This window comes from Taeniopygia guttata, chromosome 20 (genome assembly GCF_048771995.1).
Source record: "Taeniopygia guttata chromosome 20, bTaeGut7.mat, whole genome shotgun sequence".
Lineage (NCBI taxonomy): Eukaryota > Metazoa > Chordata > Aves > Passeriformes > Estrildidae > Taeniopygia > Taeniopygia guttata.
The window spans coordinates 15,129,746-15,148,225 of NC_133045.1; the positions used below are offsets into that span (position 1 = coordinate 15,129,746).

Below are 18,480 nucleotides of genomic sequence, written 5' to 3' on the forward strand. Positions count from 1 at the left end.
GTTTTGAAAAAAGCAAAAAGTGCATTTATTTTTGAAGGATAGCAGCCAGAGAGAAGGAGCAGTTGGGAAAAATATTTTTGCCAATTCCTGCTTTTGCCTGCAGAGCAAGAAGTGTAATTGTTTGGAAAGATGCAAATGAAATTGAGTAGCTCCCACACCCTGAGGTGCTGGAGAGGTGGAAGACCTGGGGCTGGCTAATCATTCACTTCCAAATTTCCTGTCTGAGAGGTGATAATGAGACTTTACTTACCACAGAAGCAAGTGCTAGTTGGAGTTGTGTATATTTGAATGGCACAGACCTGGCTGTTCACATTGTGTCTTTGCACAGAAGAGCTTGCTTTGCACAGCACTCTGCTTTTCACCTAGGTAAGTGTATAATGAGGCAGATTTTGTTGACACAAACCTTGTACTCAGTAAAAACAAAGGAAACAGAATACTAAGCTACAGAAGATCCTGGTTTTCAATTATAGTGGGTTTCTATCAGGATAACTTCAGTCAGAAGAGATGAGTAGCTCTTTGAGGAATTAAAATGATGTGACCTTCTCTCTAACCTTTAATCTGATCTTTATTTCTCATCATTTCTTGTAAGAAACTCAGAGTGCCATAAAGAAATGTCCCGAGCTTTATCATACATTAGAGACCTTATTCATGTATGTGCAGAGCTCTTCATGTCTTTCCCAAAGCCAGGTCCTTGGCTCCTTGATTCAGATTTAAGAAGGCTTGTTTCCTTTCCTCTCAGCAGGAAAGGCTTCCTCTCTCTGCTCATTACTGAGCCATTTATTCTTGAATTGCAGTTAGGTATTCTTCAGAGGAATCTTCATTGAGACAAAAGGAACTTTGTTTTTGTTTGGCTTATTGTATCTTCTTCCTATTGGACTAGAATTAAAATGCATAACTCAACAGGTCCAGTGAGCAATCCAGTCACTCTTATTTTATTTAAGCTTCATTTTATTTGTCCTTGCAGTATTTCCCAAATGCTTTACGAGACTAAATGTTACTGGATCAGAAGAAACATATTGAAAAAACTGAAATGTGTGTGTAGAAACTGGGGCTGTGGAACTGATCCTTTCTCTCTCCTTCCAGAGTGGTTCCGTTTATAAAGCGCAAAAATATTTTTCTATGCTGTTGTCAATGGAAACTTTTCCACAATCTTCTTGAAAATCTCTGTCTCATCTTTATATTATATCTTTTGGCCTTCTTTCCAAAACCACTGTTTTAGTGCTCTAGTTTCCCTTTGTCTCTGTACTTCATCACTTGAGTCCCAGCCACCATTTTAAGGAAAGTTACAAAAAGCAAAGTGAAAAAACTGACTTGCAATATATTGAACTGACACAGAGGAAAGAACCTGTTAACTGTCCTGGTCTGGTGTTCTAAGGCACCATGTTCAATTTGAAACAGAAATGGTTTCATAATTTCTTCAACCAGTAGAATGGAAAAACATCATCATTTCCACATCATCATCCCAATGAAATGTGGAGACTCAGACTCACTCACCCACCCCTTCCCACCCTTTAGCAAGCGGGCATTGTTAGTGACTGCAGCTGGCGTGCTTTTCTGCCCTGGTGCATGCCAGACAGAAATCCAGCCAAAGCCCACACTTCACACACAAATCACTGCCTTCTACCCCTCTAGAGGAGCAGAGGAAGCACAGGACCCTGTGGGGACTTTGGTGCTGGAACGATGACAATACAGGCCCAGTGCAAGCCACGTCCAGAGCACCAGCCACTCCAAGAGAAGGCTTTGTCTGAACACTTCTAAAGAGCTGTTCTCTCTCCTTGCGCTTGTGAGAAAGCAAGCATAAAAGGCATTTTGCCACCTTCCCCAGGAGCTGGCAGAGCTCAAGCCTGCTGTCAGGAGTCTCCAGGACTCCCAGAAAAGTCTGAATTGTGGTGGTCCATTTCAGGGCTTGGGACCATTGATGTAATAATACATCACAGAGGTCAGCAATGGATGTAAAGCTGTAAAACTGTCTGCACAATCCAGTTCAAAACATCCTGAAATCGGGAAAGAACACTCTGCTTAATCCTGTACACCTTATACTCACACTAGGGTGTCCCTATGAGCAATAAAAACCAAACATTGTGCAGGCCAGAGACAGATACCCTATGACTTTGCTAAGTAGTTTTTGTTTAAACAAAGCATTCTCTATCAAATTATCTTTCCTTTTCTCCCCTGAAAAGCAAGCTCAGCATAGCATTGAGCCTACAGTTCCATCTTCCATGGCAAAGCACACGAGCCTCCTCCTAACTCTCTTCCTAATGGCTTCCTGTTAAGACTTGTACAGCAGTTACACTGTAATTCACATGGAAGTGTTCTGTGATTTAACGAGTGACACTGTCAGTTTAATGGCATTTTTATTGCTACACTTTTAATGTTTCTGCACAAAGATCAACCAGGGAAAAAGAAAGAAGCCTGTTTTGAAAATATCAATAGTACAAAAAGTCTGATTCCCCTTCCCTAGAGGGACTGCTGTAGTTGATTAGCATTCTATTAGAGCTGGTGATGATTTCCTAGAATGCCTTTCTGCCCCTACACTGTGAGCTGCAAGTGCACTGACCTTACACAAGTGCTTATAATGCCAAGGACTGCATCCAGTGTTGATGCAGGCAGTTGTGCAAGTCTGTAGTATCACAAATGGCTTTAAACTGATCTGTAGATGAGTTACTGCCAAAAGGGGCAATCCCATCCTTCTCCCATCCCTGCCCTTACCACAGGACTGAACAGCTCCTCTCATGACTGCAGTAACTCTTGGAGGTTGCACACCGAGCTTGTCAGGGAGCAAATCTGACTAAAAAAAAGGACCTTTTGTTTGTTCGCCTTCCAGTTAATTTGAGCTGGATCAGCTGATCAGTTCCTGATCCTGTTCACCACAGTGTCACAAAGGAAGTGGTGAAAACATGCAACAGTGTCAAAGGGAAGAAAGGGTAGCTCACACTTCGGTTAAATTCAACAATAAAAACACAGTCCAAGCTACACAGATGACTAAATGTTTCCAAGTTACATGATTTCAGCCTTATAGATACAAAATGTGCGCACTACAATAACCATGGAGAGAGTTTTATAATTGATACAAGATGCACAGGGAGCCTATAAATGGCAAAATTATGTATTATGACCAAGCTCTCTATTTTGTGCTGATGTGATATGAAACTGGCTCAGCCCATCCTTAGTAAAGATCTTTAGTTTATCAAATGCAGACCTCCATCACTCTTAGTATTTAGTGGAGAAGAATTCACATATCATCTCGGAAATGCATATTAGTTTACTCATATACTCCAGTATTTAAAAAAACTGACCAAAACTGCAGGTGCAGACAATAAATCCCAGAAATGACATCTCTGCACTTGGAACAGGGAGTGTCACAGACACAGGAGATGCAGTAGCACGTTCTGTGATGTTTGCTCCTCTTCCTCACACAGCACACAGAGTGGACCCCAGCCCAGTCAGTCTCTCAGCTGTAGTCTGATCTTAAGCTGAGAACAATTCACCAAAACCCTTTCAGCTGGTGACAGACTGCTGAGCTAGTGCCAATCTCTTGCCCCAAGATCATGCTCTACATCTTCAACACCGCTGAGGTACGTCGGGAAAAGCAAAGAATAGAACCGGAGAAAAGAAGAGCAGGTAGATAGAGGCCATGTATTCCGGGTGTATTTATGTGCCATAAAACATTTTTCTTATGATCTTCAGCTCTCTGTTCCACGCAGAAGATTCTTTCCAGCTTTAGTTGTGAAACCACCACAAGTTTTGAACCGGCCACAGAATTCCAGCCTCCACCTCCTCATTACAATTTCTATACATAGCTTGTGCTGACACAGAGGTAGGTGGCTTTTCCTGTTCAATGTACTGGCAGAGGAAATAATGCAATTGCAGCTAGGAAGAAGCAATTTATAACAAAACAAAAAACAAGCACTATTGTGCATGTTATTTTTCCTTCATGTACTTACAGAGAACAAATTACAGAGAGTGAACCTTTGCTTGATGGTATTAGCACAGGGCAAATACTTATTTGCATACAATCTGCAAACTTACCAGAAGCCTTTTTTTAGTACTCTCCCAAAATAATAAATTTTGTAAGAATGTTAATTTGTCAGAAAAAAAGTGTAAGGAGTTGCAAATTTGTAAATGGTCTCATATGGGGAAAAATCACTTGAAACAACCCCAGTTTAATTGACTATTTAATCAAAATCTGACAAACTTCTGATTTGCAAAAGAAAAAAAATTGAAAAATTAAAAAAATCATCCTACTTCAAGCATATTGAAGTCTGATACATCTTCTTTTCTTTAGATAAATATACCTGAGCCTGCTGTCAAGGCTATGCTTCTCTATTGTTGGCATTAGAGGGTAAAGATCAGATCATATAGCATTATGTCAGGAATAATAGAAACACTTTCTGCACCTGACTTAAAAACACAACTGCTTAAAACTACCCTGAATTGAGAAGGACCGTTTGGTTAATTAAACCAAAAATCTTCTCTCAGTTCAAGAGCTCAGTAAGAACCCTTAATTACATAATCAAAAATTATGTCAGGAAAGAACATAATGAAAACCTAATTATGCACTTTTTTAGTATGTGATTAGTTTTAAGTAGGTGGGTATGATTGAGGAAGAGCAAAAGAGGGGAAATATGATAAAAGGAGTGAATCAGAAAGTGGAAAGAAAAGAAGTATCAGAGGAGTGAGTAATAACAAATACAGCCTTCTCCCAGGGTGTCTTCCAAAATTGAATGCTTTGACTTGAATACAGAATGTATGAAATAACACACGGTTCTTCTCCAATTATATGTGTTTAGGATTTGACACAAATCTGAAACCTATGAAAAAGAAATAAGCTGCATTTCCAATTAATTAGTGAGTTCAATACCAGGAATATTTTCAAAAAGCTTTGTCCATCTCCCCTCATGGGAAGGCTGCAACTCTCCCTTCTCATTGTGTTGTCACTCTTCCAAGGGATACACTGATGTAACGTTTTACAAAAGCTTGTGTGCAGGACCCATGATACAGTTTATAGTATCTCCTCTTTCTTCTCAAATCCAGAATACTTTATGGCATGAAGCGGTGTTAATCTTCATGTTTTCTCTAGGATATTCGGGGTATCAGGTGAGTGGGGACGCCAAGGAGAAGCACAAGCCTCGGGCACTGCTGTGTCGTCGCACTCACAGGTGACCTAATAACCCCACAGGTAAAATCTGAGTTGCTGACGGGAAACTCGTGGGGCATTGTGGGGACCCCTTTGAGTGGGCTCTGTTTTGCCCATATTCACAGTATTCTTGGGCAGCCACTTCAGACACGTGCACCTCAGTTTCCCTGTTTTCAAATGGATGTACTACTTATGACCTTCTACCACACACCGTGTGTCTAATTAAGTGCTTTCAGAGTTTAACTGAGTGTGTGTATGATATTATCTTCTAATCACAGATAATTCCATCCACCCTTCCTAGCAATTCATTTCCTTTGTTCACCATGTTCACTCTAAGCCTCTATTTGTTCCAAGTCACTCTGCTGTCAAGTTACCTGAGCATCTTTAGCTTAAACCTATTTTTAGGCTGATGTTAAAAAGAGAAATGCAAATGCTCCACTGGCAGTCTAGGTTCCTGAAGAGTCAGAAGCTAAGAAATTATTTCTGCAAAGCTCACTGCAAACTACCTCCATATATCTTGCTTGAAGATTGATCATTTGTAGAAATCAAAGGAATAGTTCTTAGCTAGAATAAATCAGCAGCGGCTTTAGCAAAATCAGTTATCTGCAATGAATTATATAGGGGCAGGTGAAAGTCGATTCATGTCCGCTGCACACAGGCCAGAACCTGATTTTAACCACACACATGGAAATCCCTATTAACTACATTATTTTGACTGAAGTTTCTAGAATTACTCTGCATATCTACAGATGCAATCACATCTCACCCAACTTTCTGGGACTTTCCTAGAGCCTTCAGCAGGTCAACAGTAAATAACATTTTTTCCTACAAGGCTGAATACAGCCAGCATGCAGATGAACACACCATGGATTATTATTTTATTTGGTATTGTGATACCATGTGGAGACCTTATCATCTTGCTGCTATTGGGAGAGACAACATAAAAATGTAACAGCTGCAAGCAACTTACAAGCACATGTAAATTAATTACATCTTCATGAAAAACCTTGAATTCCTGGTAATTGATGTTAGACTCCTTGTAATTGACTCCCTGACCGTTTTACAAAGTAGCAGCATTTTTTTTTTGTTTGCTTTTGAAGTGCTCACTGGAGAACACATATTGGCAGTAAGAATTCTCTTCAAAACGGAACAGTAGTTGTAAACTATTTCATTTAAGAAATATATAAAAATTTAAAACAAAGCAAAAAGAAAACAAGCTAGAAGGAACATATTTTCAGGTGGAATTTCAGTCAGTTGTCGTATAGTAGCCCTTCAATAATAAAAGAGTTTGCTGGCTAATTACGTATTCTTTTTCTATAAAATAAAAGTCTACAGTAACAACTAATAGAATATCCATTCAAAAGTAAGGATTATGTGCATGTCTGCAATAATTTGAACTTTGTAAAAATGAATTTTCCTACGGCCAAAAGAAAACACTTTCTAAAAAACAGTGAAAAAAATCTTCCTTTAATTTCCAGTCACAGGTAACATCCTGTTTGAAATCCTTACACAGTAATGCTTTCAATACTGCCACTAAAGCTAGAGGAGTGTTTTGAAGCAATGTCTCTTGTACACCATGGTGACAAAAAGGCACTTGCCCTCCAGCGGCGGAGGCATGGCTCCAGTAAACATCCTCCTTAGGCTGTGATAGGCTCCTGTCTCAGCACTTGTTACGGAAATGAAATTCTTACAGGATTTTTGAGGAAAACACAGGAGACAGAGATAGCAAATTAACAACTTTAACAACTTTTGTCACTCAGCCACAGGGTGGGGGCGTAGCTTTGGTGATGGTGATTTTTCCTAACAGTGTGTATTGTTATTTAATTAGGATATTTTAAAAGAAAATCTTGCTGCCTGCCTCTTGCCCCAAAGAGAACCCCCCCCACACACCAAAAAAAAAAAAAAAAAAAAAAAACCCCAAAAAAAACCAAAACCATTTGATGATTTTAAAAAAGAGATAAACTGGACACGAAATGATTAAATAAATGAAAATGCTGTAGTGACTTTTAGAAGAAAATGAAAGGTTAAATGTAAAGAACTTGAAAGAAAACCAGTGAATTTAGAGTCTAATCTGACCTTCTGCAGATTCTGCTTCCCTGTCCATGTCCCAGATCCGCTCTGAAGTCCTCTCCCGCAGCCCAGAGCTGAGAGCTGCACAGAGCCCGGAGGGGAGGCAGATCCCTGCCCTCGGTGCCTTTCCCTCGGACCCCGACTCTCATCAGGGGGATAAGGACCCCGACTCTCAGGAGATAAGGACCCCGACTCTCAGGAGATAAGGACCCTGATTCTCAGGGAGATAAGGACCCCGACTCTCAGGAGATAAGGCCCTTCCCACCCGTTCTTTCCCCTTTTGAACAATCGTGTTTCAGACCGACTCGGAGTGAGGGGAGCGTTTGTCACTGGTGAGGATGCAGAAAGTGCTACCGCAGGGCATCACTGAGCCACGACAACCGCACACCTTGACCCAAGACTACCTCATTAGGAAACATGGGGAAATAAAATATTGTCACTTAATAAAGACAATTTCCACACCTAGGGCTGAAAGAATTTGAGATTTGTTTTTTACACGGCAGACCTGCAGCCTGCTGCAACTGTGTCTTGAACCAAGAGCTGTTTTTTCATTCCGTGTAATGCGATATCCATGAAGCCTTGAGATGATAATTGGGTATGTTAGACTACCAACACTTAGTCCTGAATAGAAAACTTAAAAACCAGAATAATGATCAATCAGAAAAGAAAAAAAAAAAACATATTGAGAAAAAGTTCAAGAGATATTTTGGTTTAGCCTAGGGAAGATGACAATTATTACATTATTTGTTGCATTTAGTTTTGCTAAGTTTACTTTTTAAGGTAGTATATCCAATAAGTGTCACTACTATTATGCCTCTTAGGAGTTCGCATTATTAACACTTTTAAATCTTCCTCTTTAAACCTTATTCCTTAAGTTAAAAAAAAAAAAAAAAAAGGCATCTGTAGCTTGACAAAAACCTGGCAGTGTTCTTATGGTGGAATGAAGATATTTGGGAGAATCTCCACCCTTATGAACCAAGTTAGCCTTCTGGGAATGGGGGGAGTAGTGCTGAATTGCAGCCCTCAGCCTCAGGGTTTTGTGTGCAGTTTGCCCTGTTCATCTCTGCCTTATGCCATGCACTCACTTTGCACAAGCTATTGCAACCTGAAGCAGATGTGGTTGTGCTGCCAGAATAAGCACTCCTGCACATGGAGCAGCAGCAAGCAACTTAACACCTCTGCATTTTGGATTCACAGCAATGAAACCTGCTTTTTGTATTTATTCTCTGTTGGCATGGAAGTCTGTGATTCCTTATTTCTGCACGTTCGTGTCCATCGTGCTGTGTGCGCTCCTGTGTGACACCGGAGGTGTCTGCGCGACCCCCCCGAGCGGCGACCGGGCAAGGCCCGCGGGGCTGGGGGCAAGGCCCGGCCCGTGAGGGGAGCTGCGGTGTGCTCATCGCGCTGTGCGGTGTGTGTGTGCCGTGGGGTGAGCCCGGGGTCCGGCCACGCGTGTGCGGTGTGTGTGTGCCGTGGGGTGAGCCCGGGGTCCGGCCACGCGTGTGCGGTGTGTGTGTGCCGTGGGGTGAGCCCGGGGTCCGGCTGCGCTGTGTGACCGCGGGCCGTGTGTGCGGGCCGTGTGTGCGGGCCGTGTGTGCGGGCCGTGTGTGCGGGCCGTGTGACCGCGGGCTGTGCAGCAACTCAACACACTGTGAAGGGGCAGAGGGCGAGGTGTGCCCGGAGGTGGGGGAGCATGCATTGTATGTGGGAGCGGATGGGGGATGCGGGTGAGAGAGACGCGTGTGAGGGGCTGCGTGAGAGGATGACAGGCGGCTGCGAGGATGTGCGGGACGAGGAGACGAAAAAGCCATCCTCCCCCGCTGTCGCCCCGCCCCGCTGCCCTCCGCCGGCCCCCGGGGCCGGGCTCCGCCGCCTGCGCCCACCCCGTCCCTGCTTCCCCCTCCTCGCCGCCGGGACTTCCCTTCGCGCTCTGGTGGCGGTGCCGCGCCGCTCCCCCGGCATGTCCCGCAGCCGGGCTTCGCCCAGCGCCCGGCTTCTGTAGCGGCCCCGTCCGGGCGAGGCAGGGCCGAGGGGGCCATGGGGGGCTCCTGAGCGAGCGGGGAGCGGAGCCCGGCCCGCGCCGCCGCCATGGAGCCGCCGCCGCCGCCCGGCGCCCCCGGCGCCGCCGAGCCCGCCGGCTGCCCCAAGGACACGGACCGCCAGCTGCGCCTCCGGCTCTGCGTGCTCAACGAGATCCTCAGCACCGAGCGCGACTACGTGGGGACCCTCCGCTTCCTGCAGTCGGTGAGTGGCTCGGCCGGCGGCCCGGAGCGGCCGCTGCCGGCGGGCCGGGGGCTGCGGGCCGGGGGCCGCCAGTCGTGGGAGTGCCGAGCCCGCTCCGCGCCGAGCCCGCTCCGCGCCGTGCCCGCCCCGCGCCGCCGGGAGGCGTTCCTGCCGGCGGGGCCCGGGGCCGGCCCGGGGCCGCGGGACAAGGGCAGCGCCGCCCCGCAGCGCTCCGGGCCCGCGGCGCGCCAGGAGCGGACCCGGCACGGCATCTGCCCACGCAGTGCCTCGGCCCTTCGCTCGTTGTTATTGTTCTTCAGAAGCTGCTTTTACACTCACTTGGAAAATCTACCCTTACTGTCAGTTGTCTATAAATAAATATTGTACATATATCTTTGTTTAATGGTAAACATAAATTTGTGATTGTGCCGGGTGTGTCAGTGCATGTGGAAACAATTATACCTGCCTCTGAAATTATTCACGGGCTAGTTCAGAAGAAAAAAATCCATCTGGATATTTCCATTTTCCTATGTAGGTTCTAAATGTGGAATGGAATTCATCTGTGTACCACCACACTCCTGCAAATAACTAGAAGAGCCTGTAGTGAAAGTTACTAGATAACAGATACATTAAAAAAAAAAAAGAAGAATAAACTAGTGATCACACAGAGATCAAGAATCAAAGGAAAGGAAGTCTCTGTAGAGATTTCTAAAAGGGCAGAAATTCCTTCTGATGTTTTTCTAGATAAAGACTAAATTCTGGTTCCATCTAAAAGTGCTTAGACAATGGGCGCCTTTTGACCTGTCCTTTTAGCAAGATTTTTCTTGGTTTGTTTTTTAAAATCAGTTTGTCTTCAGTGTTTTTCAGATTCAGGAAAGTGGCAAACTGTCTAGCATAAAAGATAAATGACAAGGATGTGGTTGTTTTATGAACTAGTCTCTACTTGAACCCTCATCTTCCCTCTCCAGTAATTGAACTCCGAGCCTTTAATTTGAGTTTTCCAACTGAAGTTCCAGTTAGCTTCATTTAGAACTGTGGTTCTGTCTCAGTTCAAGGAGGTTTTCTTCTAAGATGTAGAAGAGCCCCACCCTACAGACAAAACAAAACCAAAATACCTCAGAAAACTCCTCTGTCCTGAGTACTGAATTTGTGATTTTGTTAGCTGCAGGCTAGACTGTAGATTCAAACTACATATATTTTTTTTCTTCCAGTTTTTACAGCTGAACATACTCACAGTATTAGCTAAATGGGACTTTCATGTATTAAAAAACCAAAACGAGTATTTTATTCATTTGTGTTTGTTAATTTGGCAGTTTTCATTAGAGCAGTGGTGAGTAATAGACCCTAGGTAATGGCAGGAGAAGATCCTGATGGAGAGCACTCGCTGAGGTCTTGGCTGGCACTGCCGGCAGAACCGTTCGGAGGCACTTTGTCACCAGGTGTAGAGTGGATATAGTATTATTTGTGGTGCTGGTTCTGGAGGTGCAGCTCTACCCCACTACGGAACTTGTGTTTTAGTCATTGTGTTTGAAGAAAGCACTGAGGGATAGGATCTTTCTTATCTCTGGGCCTTAGTTTAGAGCATCAGTCATACACAGGCTTAACTTTGTGCACATGTCAAATATTCATGTGCTGTCCTAAATAATGTCAGTTTCTTCTGTCATTGACCTACATCTTTTGGACTGAATCTCTGTACAACTGCTTTCTTACAGCTGAATGTTGTTAGCCCCAAGGAAAGGACAATGAGGATCTACTGCAGCATGTGAGGGTAAAAGGAAGAGTCGTGGGATGAAATTTTTAAAAATAAATTTGGAGTGTGAAATATTTTCTGCCTAAATTATGTGGATGGCCATAACTTAATCCTTCTAACAAGACAGCCCACAGGAAAGAAATCTGCCCCACCTCCTACATTGGACAGCTGACACAATGTACAAGGGTAACATCATCTATATAATCACTGGGATTAGATGCAGTTATAGGCCAAACGTTTTGCTTCGGGACACTGATGAAGGTACTGCTGTAGCCCTGGGACTCTGTATTCTCAGCTGTGCTTGGCCTCACGAACGCAGGCCACTGCTTGTTGGCTCTCTGAGCGCGCTGGCATCGGTGCCCGGGAGCCACCCCTCTGCCCCCCGGGTCTCTGTTTCCCAGCCCGTGTTCTGTGTGGGCAGCGTTGCCCAGCGCGAGACCAGCGCGCGCTGTTACACTCCCTGGGTGATGTACCAGGTTAGCACTGCAGTGGGACTGGGCAGGCTTCCTTGTTTTGTCCGTAGTCTGAACTGTACTGAGATGGTTTGTACTCCTTACATACAGGTGTAATTTTGGCTGCACTCAAAGACTGCACAGGAGAACTGCAGTACTCAGATCTTCTGGAAACTTGTTCCTGTCAAAAAGGAGATGAGACAGTTGTGGGGTATGGGTTCCTTTGCCTAAGAAACTTCAATAGCTTGGGTTAAATAAAGGAAGGCTAAAGCTCATATCTTTTATCATCATAATTAATTTCCCCCAAGCAGGCTGGGACAGCTGTGCTCATGTGAGGGAATCTGTGCTCTTGGTTAAATATTTGCTATTGAAGCCCTAGTCCTTATTAAGTGTTCTCAATAAACAATGTTTTAAAAAGCAAACAGCTAAATTCTATAGGTTTATTCACAGCACTGAAGTTGCTTGCTAGCAGCAGCTTCCTGTGTTCCCTGGTAATGTACAAGAATCTCTTAAGTATTTAGAATCTTATAAGCATTTAATACCATGTATTTGCAAATGAATCAAAATAACCTCAGTTTACTTACAGTATTTTAATCTGTTTTAGAAGATGAATATGTGATCATGTTTAAGGAAGGGTTTCCTTTTTCTTTTCTTTTTCTATGCTTAGAAATGTTTTCCCACTAAGATGCAGGGGAAAATAGGTTCACTAAGAGCAAAAGGACTCAGCCCTTATTTGCTTTACCTAAAAGATTGTGGTCCGTATTTTGCTTTCATAAATTAATAAAGTGAGTATATAAAGTTTAATAGAAAGCATAGTGAAATTTATAATTAAATAATTAAAGTGATAGAACATGGAATTCTATTTTCTAACAATAAAAATTGTGGTGCTCACTGTTAAGAATATTTTATTATGAGTAGTGTACTCTAATGAAAACGTTACAGATGTTTATTTATTTAAATAAAGTAGTCTCTAGAATCTGTTAGATTTTATACCTAAAGTAATTTTGACAAATGGAGTTATATCTGCAAATTTAACTTGGACGTCCCATCATTTTTCACTTTGTATGTGATTTGTAGTAGTTTTTTTCCATTTTATTTTGGATGTGAGAAGGCGTTCTTAGTCAGTTTAGCTCCTGCTTAGTTTCTTGTACTCCTGTTGGTACTTGTGTTATGTGTATATATATAATATATCTATTAATGTGTATTATCTATTGTAGTATAATGTATCATAACCGTGGAGAGAATGAAACCCAATAACTTTACCCCATGGTTTGTTCCACATCTTACAAGATGAGATGATAGATTCCAAGGGATATAGCTGGTATTTTTAAAACACAGTCTGGATTTTATGTTAAATTGTAATATACTGCAGATATGATGCTATATGTATACCATTATTTCAATAGTCCTAGCTGTCCTAGACATTTCCTCAAAATAAGGAAGGAGAGGGGGAAATTCTCCTCTACCAGCTCACAGCTGATGACCTGAAGTTACTGATTTAGTTACAAATATACACATACAATACTGTGTCCTGTCTTATTTGCCATTTGGTTAGGCAGGGATGGTATTATTGATAATTATGGAATTATCCTTGAAGAAATGCTGTGTAACTCAGGAGTATTAATAGACAATACTGCAGTTATACAGCTGTGTTACTGCCTGTACTAGTAAAGACTCATTACAAGCCAAACTTTTTAAGCAGCAGGGAGAACTGCATGGAGCACGTGGAAATGTACTGCTGCTAACATCATTAAAGAAGTACTGATCACAGAAGGAGCAAAGTGGAAAATTGTCAGAACCTAATGGAACTTTAGTAGAAATTTCAGGAGTTAGATAAACTTCAAAGGCCTAAAGACAGATAATTCTGTTGTCTCTGGTGTGATCATAAAGCATTAGAATTTTCAGTCCCCAAGCTTTAAGATTCAATTAATCCTTTGGCCTCTTTTAACTCCGTAATGGATACAGAAATGTCTATATTGTCCTGTGTAATTTTGTAAATACTTCTTTTTTGTGTGATGGAATCACACCAGGTGATAATTTGGTTCAGATGACCATCTGGATAGATGCCAGCATGTGTCTGGAGGCGTGCAGTCTTGTGCAGGCATGTGGGGCTGGAGGTGCAGTGTCTGCAGGGTGCAGCCCTCGGGCTTAGCCGGGCTCTGGTAGCTGTTCTTGCGTGGAGAGTCAGTTGGCACAGAGAAGTGCAGTTTGTTGGGGAAGGAAGGGTTGTGGCGTGTTGGACTGTTGCGTGGGCATTCCACAGAAACCCAGTCAAATCTGACACTGATGTTTCAGTCCTTAAAGACAAGCTCTCAAGTAAGGAGACACAGGAGCCCTGAGCAATTTCAGACATACTCATTGACCATCATTCTAAAAAGAGATGAAATTGTGAATACACAGCAGTTAGCAGTCAGGTTTTTGAAGGGTTTTTTTACCATTTTGTAGATATAATAATGAATTACATGCAGAAGTGTTGCAGCAGTAGTTATCCAGTACACTGGATTGCAGCAGTAGGTATTTTGTTGCATCATTTTTTCCTCCCATATTTATTTCACTGAACATACAGCTCAAACCTCCACATGAAACTCCCACAGCTTAGATAATTGTGAATATATAAAGCCAAATTGTTCTCTACATTGTATATCTATGTCTCTTTCATCTTTCCAGAGACAAACCACCAACTTGTAAATTTTAATGTCAGAATGACAGAATGTACTTTTAGCTTGAGCAATTGCAGTTTGTTCTGTGCAGATGTGAAAACAGTAGGAAGGGTGAATTGTTACCAGATAGGTATCAAATTGGATAAGTAATCGTACCAATACTATTTTTAGGTTTTAGCATCATACATTCCTTTATTTTTGTATGAAAACTAGAAGTCCTCTTCAATCCAATCAATTGCATAAATGTTACATTAGGACATGTGCCAGCAGATAAATTAGCCCACATCCTACAGACTCAAAATATTTATGTTTTGCTGCTCTTTCTTGCTTGCTTTGTAGGTGTAATTGATCTGTCTCTGGGTTTTGCACTCCACCCATCTTGAAACATGATAAGCATCACAGGCTTTGTTTGGTCTTTCCCCCCACCTCCTTCCCTTTCTATTTCACAATCTTGTTTGCACCCAAGATGAGGCTCTGCTAGAGTAGCAAACAGACCATTTGTCTCAGCTGTGAGCTGTGGTTTCCTGTCCTACCCTGTTCTCTGCCTGTTCACCCTCAGTAGGTACAGATAAGCGCTGATTCTGGAGGGTGAACCATATGGTTTGGGTAATGTTGCTCCTTTATTACAGACAGCTAAGAGAGCATTCAGGAGAGAGGAAGGAGATGGGAAAGGAAATTGTTTGGAAGTGATCTAAATTACCTTTGCTGATCTGTTATTTTGGGTCAGTTGGTCACCTGCAGCAGCCTGTTGTTAGAACTGCAAATGATCAAGATGTTCTGTTTAGTTTTAAAGTCATGGAGCCACGGAGCTTTTTTTTTTTTTTTTTTTTTTTTTTTTTTTTATGTATAGATTTATAGAAATTGAGGAAGATCACGGATTTCATTTTAAATGACATATTTGTAGCCCTTCTAGTTGTAAAGCACAAAATGAAGATAGGACATTTGCAAACCAAAAATGCTTCTGAGTTTTTAGGGGCTTCTGTTTTGACTCTTGAATTTGGGGTTGGCAATTCCACTAGTAGAGTTCTCTATTTAGACCAAGTGTAGTGTAAAATCAGTGGCTAAAGGCTGAAATGCAAATAGATTAAAAGGTTCTTGTGCCCCAGATAAAAAGAAAGAAAGTAAAGAAAACAGTCTGGATGTAGAAAGATGAAGCAAAAGTGAGACACTGAAAAGCAAAACAAAGCAAAGAGAAAGCTCTGAAAATATTTTTTCATCTGAGCCTGTGGTCTAGAGAGCACAGTTTACAGCCATGGGTCTAAGATCAGGGCTGGAGGATCCAGAATACCCAGGTTGTCTCCTGCTCTGAGCTGTATGATCTTAGTGAGTCGCTTTGAAATAGTGTGCCGAGCCTGTGCCTTTTGCAGTGAGGCTTTACAAATCAGCTACATAGGAGTACAGCAGGTTTTTATGTGAAAGAAGGTGTTTATTCTTTTTGCACTCTCACGGAATTTCCATGGTGAGAAAATATCAGTAACCCCTGTGTAATTTCGCCAGTTTACTGCCATACAGGTGAGAAACTAATTTCTCTTTGCTTCCCTTAACTCATTCCAGGCTTGGTGTGCATCTGACCTTTTTTACCCTTTATCTCCTACCTGCTCTGGTCTTGTTACATCCTTTGGAATGAGGTGTCTGACCTCTTTCTGGCTCTGTGCGTCTCTCCCTCCTCTTGGTTGCTGTGCTGTGATCAATCAGCCCTTTTGCTATTTGTCCCTCCCTCTCATTTCAGGCATGCCAGTTGTTTGAACATGTGCCATGATCTCCGAGGGAGGAGGGAGTCTTGGCTGCCCTGGCCTTTCCCAGAGTTTTTTCTTGCTGGTGCCTCTGCAACAAAACTCTCTTTCGACAGCACTGTGGGAGCAGAGGGAAGGGAGGGGCAAAGACCCCGGGCTCTGGCAGGAAAGGGCGCAGAGATTAAAAAATGAACCAAGCATCGCAGAGTGCAGATTATTAGAGTTGCTCGCTGCATATTCAGCTGATATTTGCAGGAAGCAGACTGATACCCATTATGGGAAACTTGTTTGTCCCTAAATATAGGAAGCGAAAAAGTTTAAAAGCGTTCATAATTTTCCACTCCCTAAGTCACACAGTATTTCTGCCATAGGCAGGAGTACTGGTTTGCAGGGGTGAGAAATGTAATTCTTCAATTTTACCTTGTATCATAGAATCATGAAAAGTAACCTTGGAGAGAATCTTGATAAACCATCCCATCACGTTCTAATATGGAAATATCTTCATTTCTGATGGTTTATCCTGGCGTTTAGATGTTGTTAGTATTAGTCTGATGTCTCATGACTCATGGAGTAAATTTTGTGGCCATTCTTAACCTTTCATTTTGTACTTCTGGTTTTGCTGTGGTCATTTCTTGTGCCAACAGGTTAATTTGTTGGTTCCCAAACCACATTGCTTATCTAAATGAGGACACTTTTTTTTTTAACAAGTGCAGTTGTTTAGTCCTTAAAAATCTTTGTAGACTAGTCTTAATTTATTTGGCTCAGTAACACACTTTGAATTAAAAAAAAAAAAAAAAAAAAGAAGGTGCAAACAATCTGATGGGCAGAGTGCTGTTTATATATTCTCTGTGGATTTGTCAGTTGTTCAGTTACCAGTAGCTAAGGGATAGGAGCAACATTTCCAGGGTTCCTGCCTCAAGCTTATGCTAGGAGCTGTTTGACTGTATGTTTTGGGTGTAGAACTTGATGTGATCGGGCCAGGAGTCTGGCTTGCACCAGTCAGGCTGCTGGGTTAGTTGTGAGCCGGAGCCTGCCTGGTGACACCAAACCCACATCCTTTCTGCCGACGTGTCCCAGGGTGTCAGAATGAGCAAATGCCGGCCCCTGAGAGGCACACTGCTTGTCCCCTCCCTGAGAACACCTCTTCTGCAGGGAGGTTGCTCCAGTCCTTTGCACCAGTGTTACTGGCTGCTGAGCTTGCCACCAAGGAGTGATGCTTATCTTTGGGATCTGAGCAATTTACCAAGAAACAGCTTTAAAACCACGAGTCTCATTTAACTGGATGTCTGCCAGATGTTTACTCCCTTTGTACATGACAAAATGGTCTTAGATTAAAAAAAGCCTAACAACATCATCCATACCCTCTTACACCTTCTTTTATCTACAGTAAATCACATTAGTGATAACACTTCTGTCTCTAAAGTTTTGCCTGCTCAAACTTCTGGCATCCTAGCATGGTTTGGGTAATTTGGAATAACGTATCATGGGATACATAAGGGAAATACTTGTCAGAAAAGAGGGGAAAACATAAAAGGTTGCATTCAGGGATTATTTGGATGCTGAGGAAGCTGACAATGAGAGGAGTTTCCTGATATTCAAAGTGTGTGTGTGTCACTGGTGGAGGACCTTGCTTGGGTGGCAGACTCTTGATAAGAACTCACTAAAATGCAAATTCTTATCTTAGATAGGTGGGTGGGTTTCAGCTACTTAGTAAAGTCTCTGGTCCCATGGGACTTTCTGTCTGATCTGGCAACTGCTTTGAATGCGTCACCTCACAGGGAGCCTTGGCTGTTAAACTCATCCCTAGGTGGCTAAAGAAGCTCTTTCCATTTTGTATGAAGGGGCAGTAAAGAAAGGCTGTGAAAATTTTCAGGACTCTCAAACCTGTTTCTTAAATAGCATCCATGTTGTTGTGGGAAAAATGGACAAGTTTAATGTAGGTATACATGAGTAGGCTGTGTGCTATTTAATATGTAGGTCACAGAGGAGAAGGCATGGATGCAAAAGTTTATCTGTTTATCTGTTACTAGACCTGATCAGTGGTTAATGCCCTGTATTGTTAAGCCAGAGACTTAGGCTACAAATGGAGTAAACAAAACAGCATCAGGCTTTACTCTTTGGCGCTGTGGCCAGCTGCAGGATCTGGTCCTGTCCTGGGGTCTCCGAGCAGGGTGGCTGCATTCCGACTGCCTGCTGGGAATGGTCCTTGGCCAACCCTGGCTGGCACCATGCCTGGCAATTGTTTGGGAGGATGCTCGTTGGGCCAGGCCAGGGCATGCCAGAAACAGACTCCTGGTTTGCTCCCAGAGCTGCAAGGCTCGGGCACATGTCCTGACCAAGGAGGCATGGGCCAGGTCCCACCCCAAGCTGTCACACCTGGTGCTAAAGCAGGATTCTGGTGGATTGCAGCTCACACACAGACCCAGTGCTGGCTTTGCCTTGAGGGTGCTGGTGT

General features: G+C 43.0%; 1 protein-coding gene across 3 annotated transcripts in view; it reads left to right on the top strand.

Annotated features, from left to right (window-relative positions):
* The first annotated feature begins 9,158 nt into the window (after positions 1–9,158).
* The window catches only part of PREX1 (phosphatidylinositol-3,4,5-trisphosphate dependent Rac exchange factor 1), a 99,736-nt gene continuing 90,414 nt past the window's right edge, over positions 9,159–18,480 (top strand). For all 3 annotated transcript variants that reach the window (XM_030288352.4, XM_030288353.4, XM_072917196.1), the window contains exon 1: positions 9,159–9,451. In XM_030288352.4, coding sequence (XP_030144212.4) covers positions 9,296–9,451 — 156 coding nt within the window. In that variant the 5' untranslated portion in view covers positions 9,159–9,295. The remainder of the gene's footprint in view (positions 9,452–18,480) is intronic.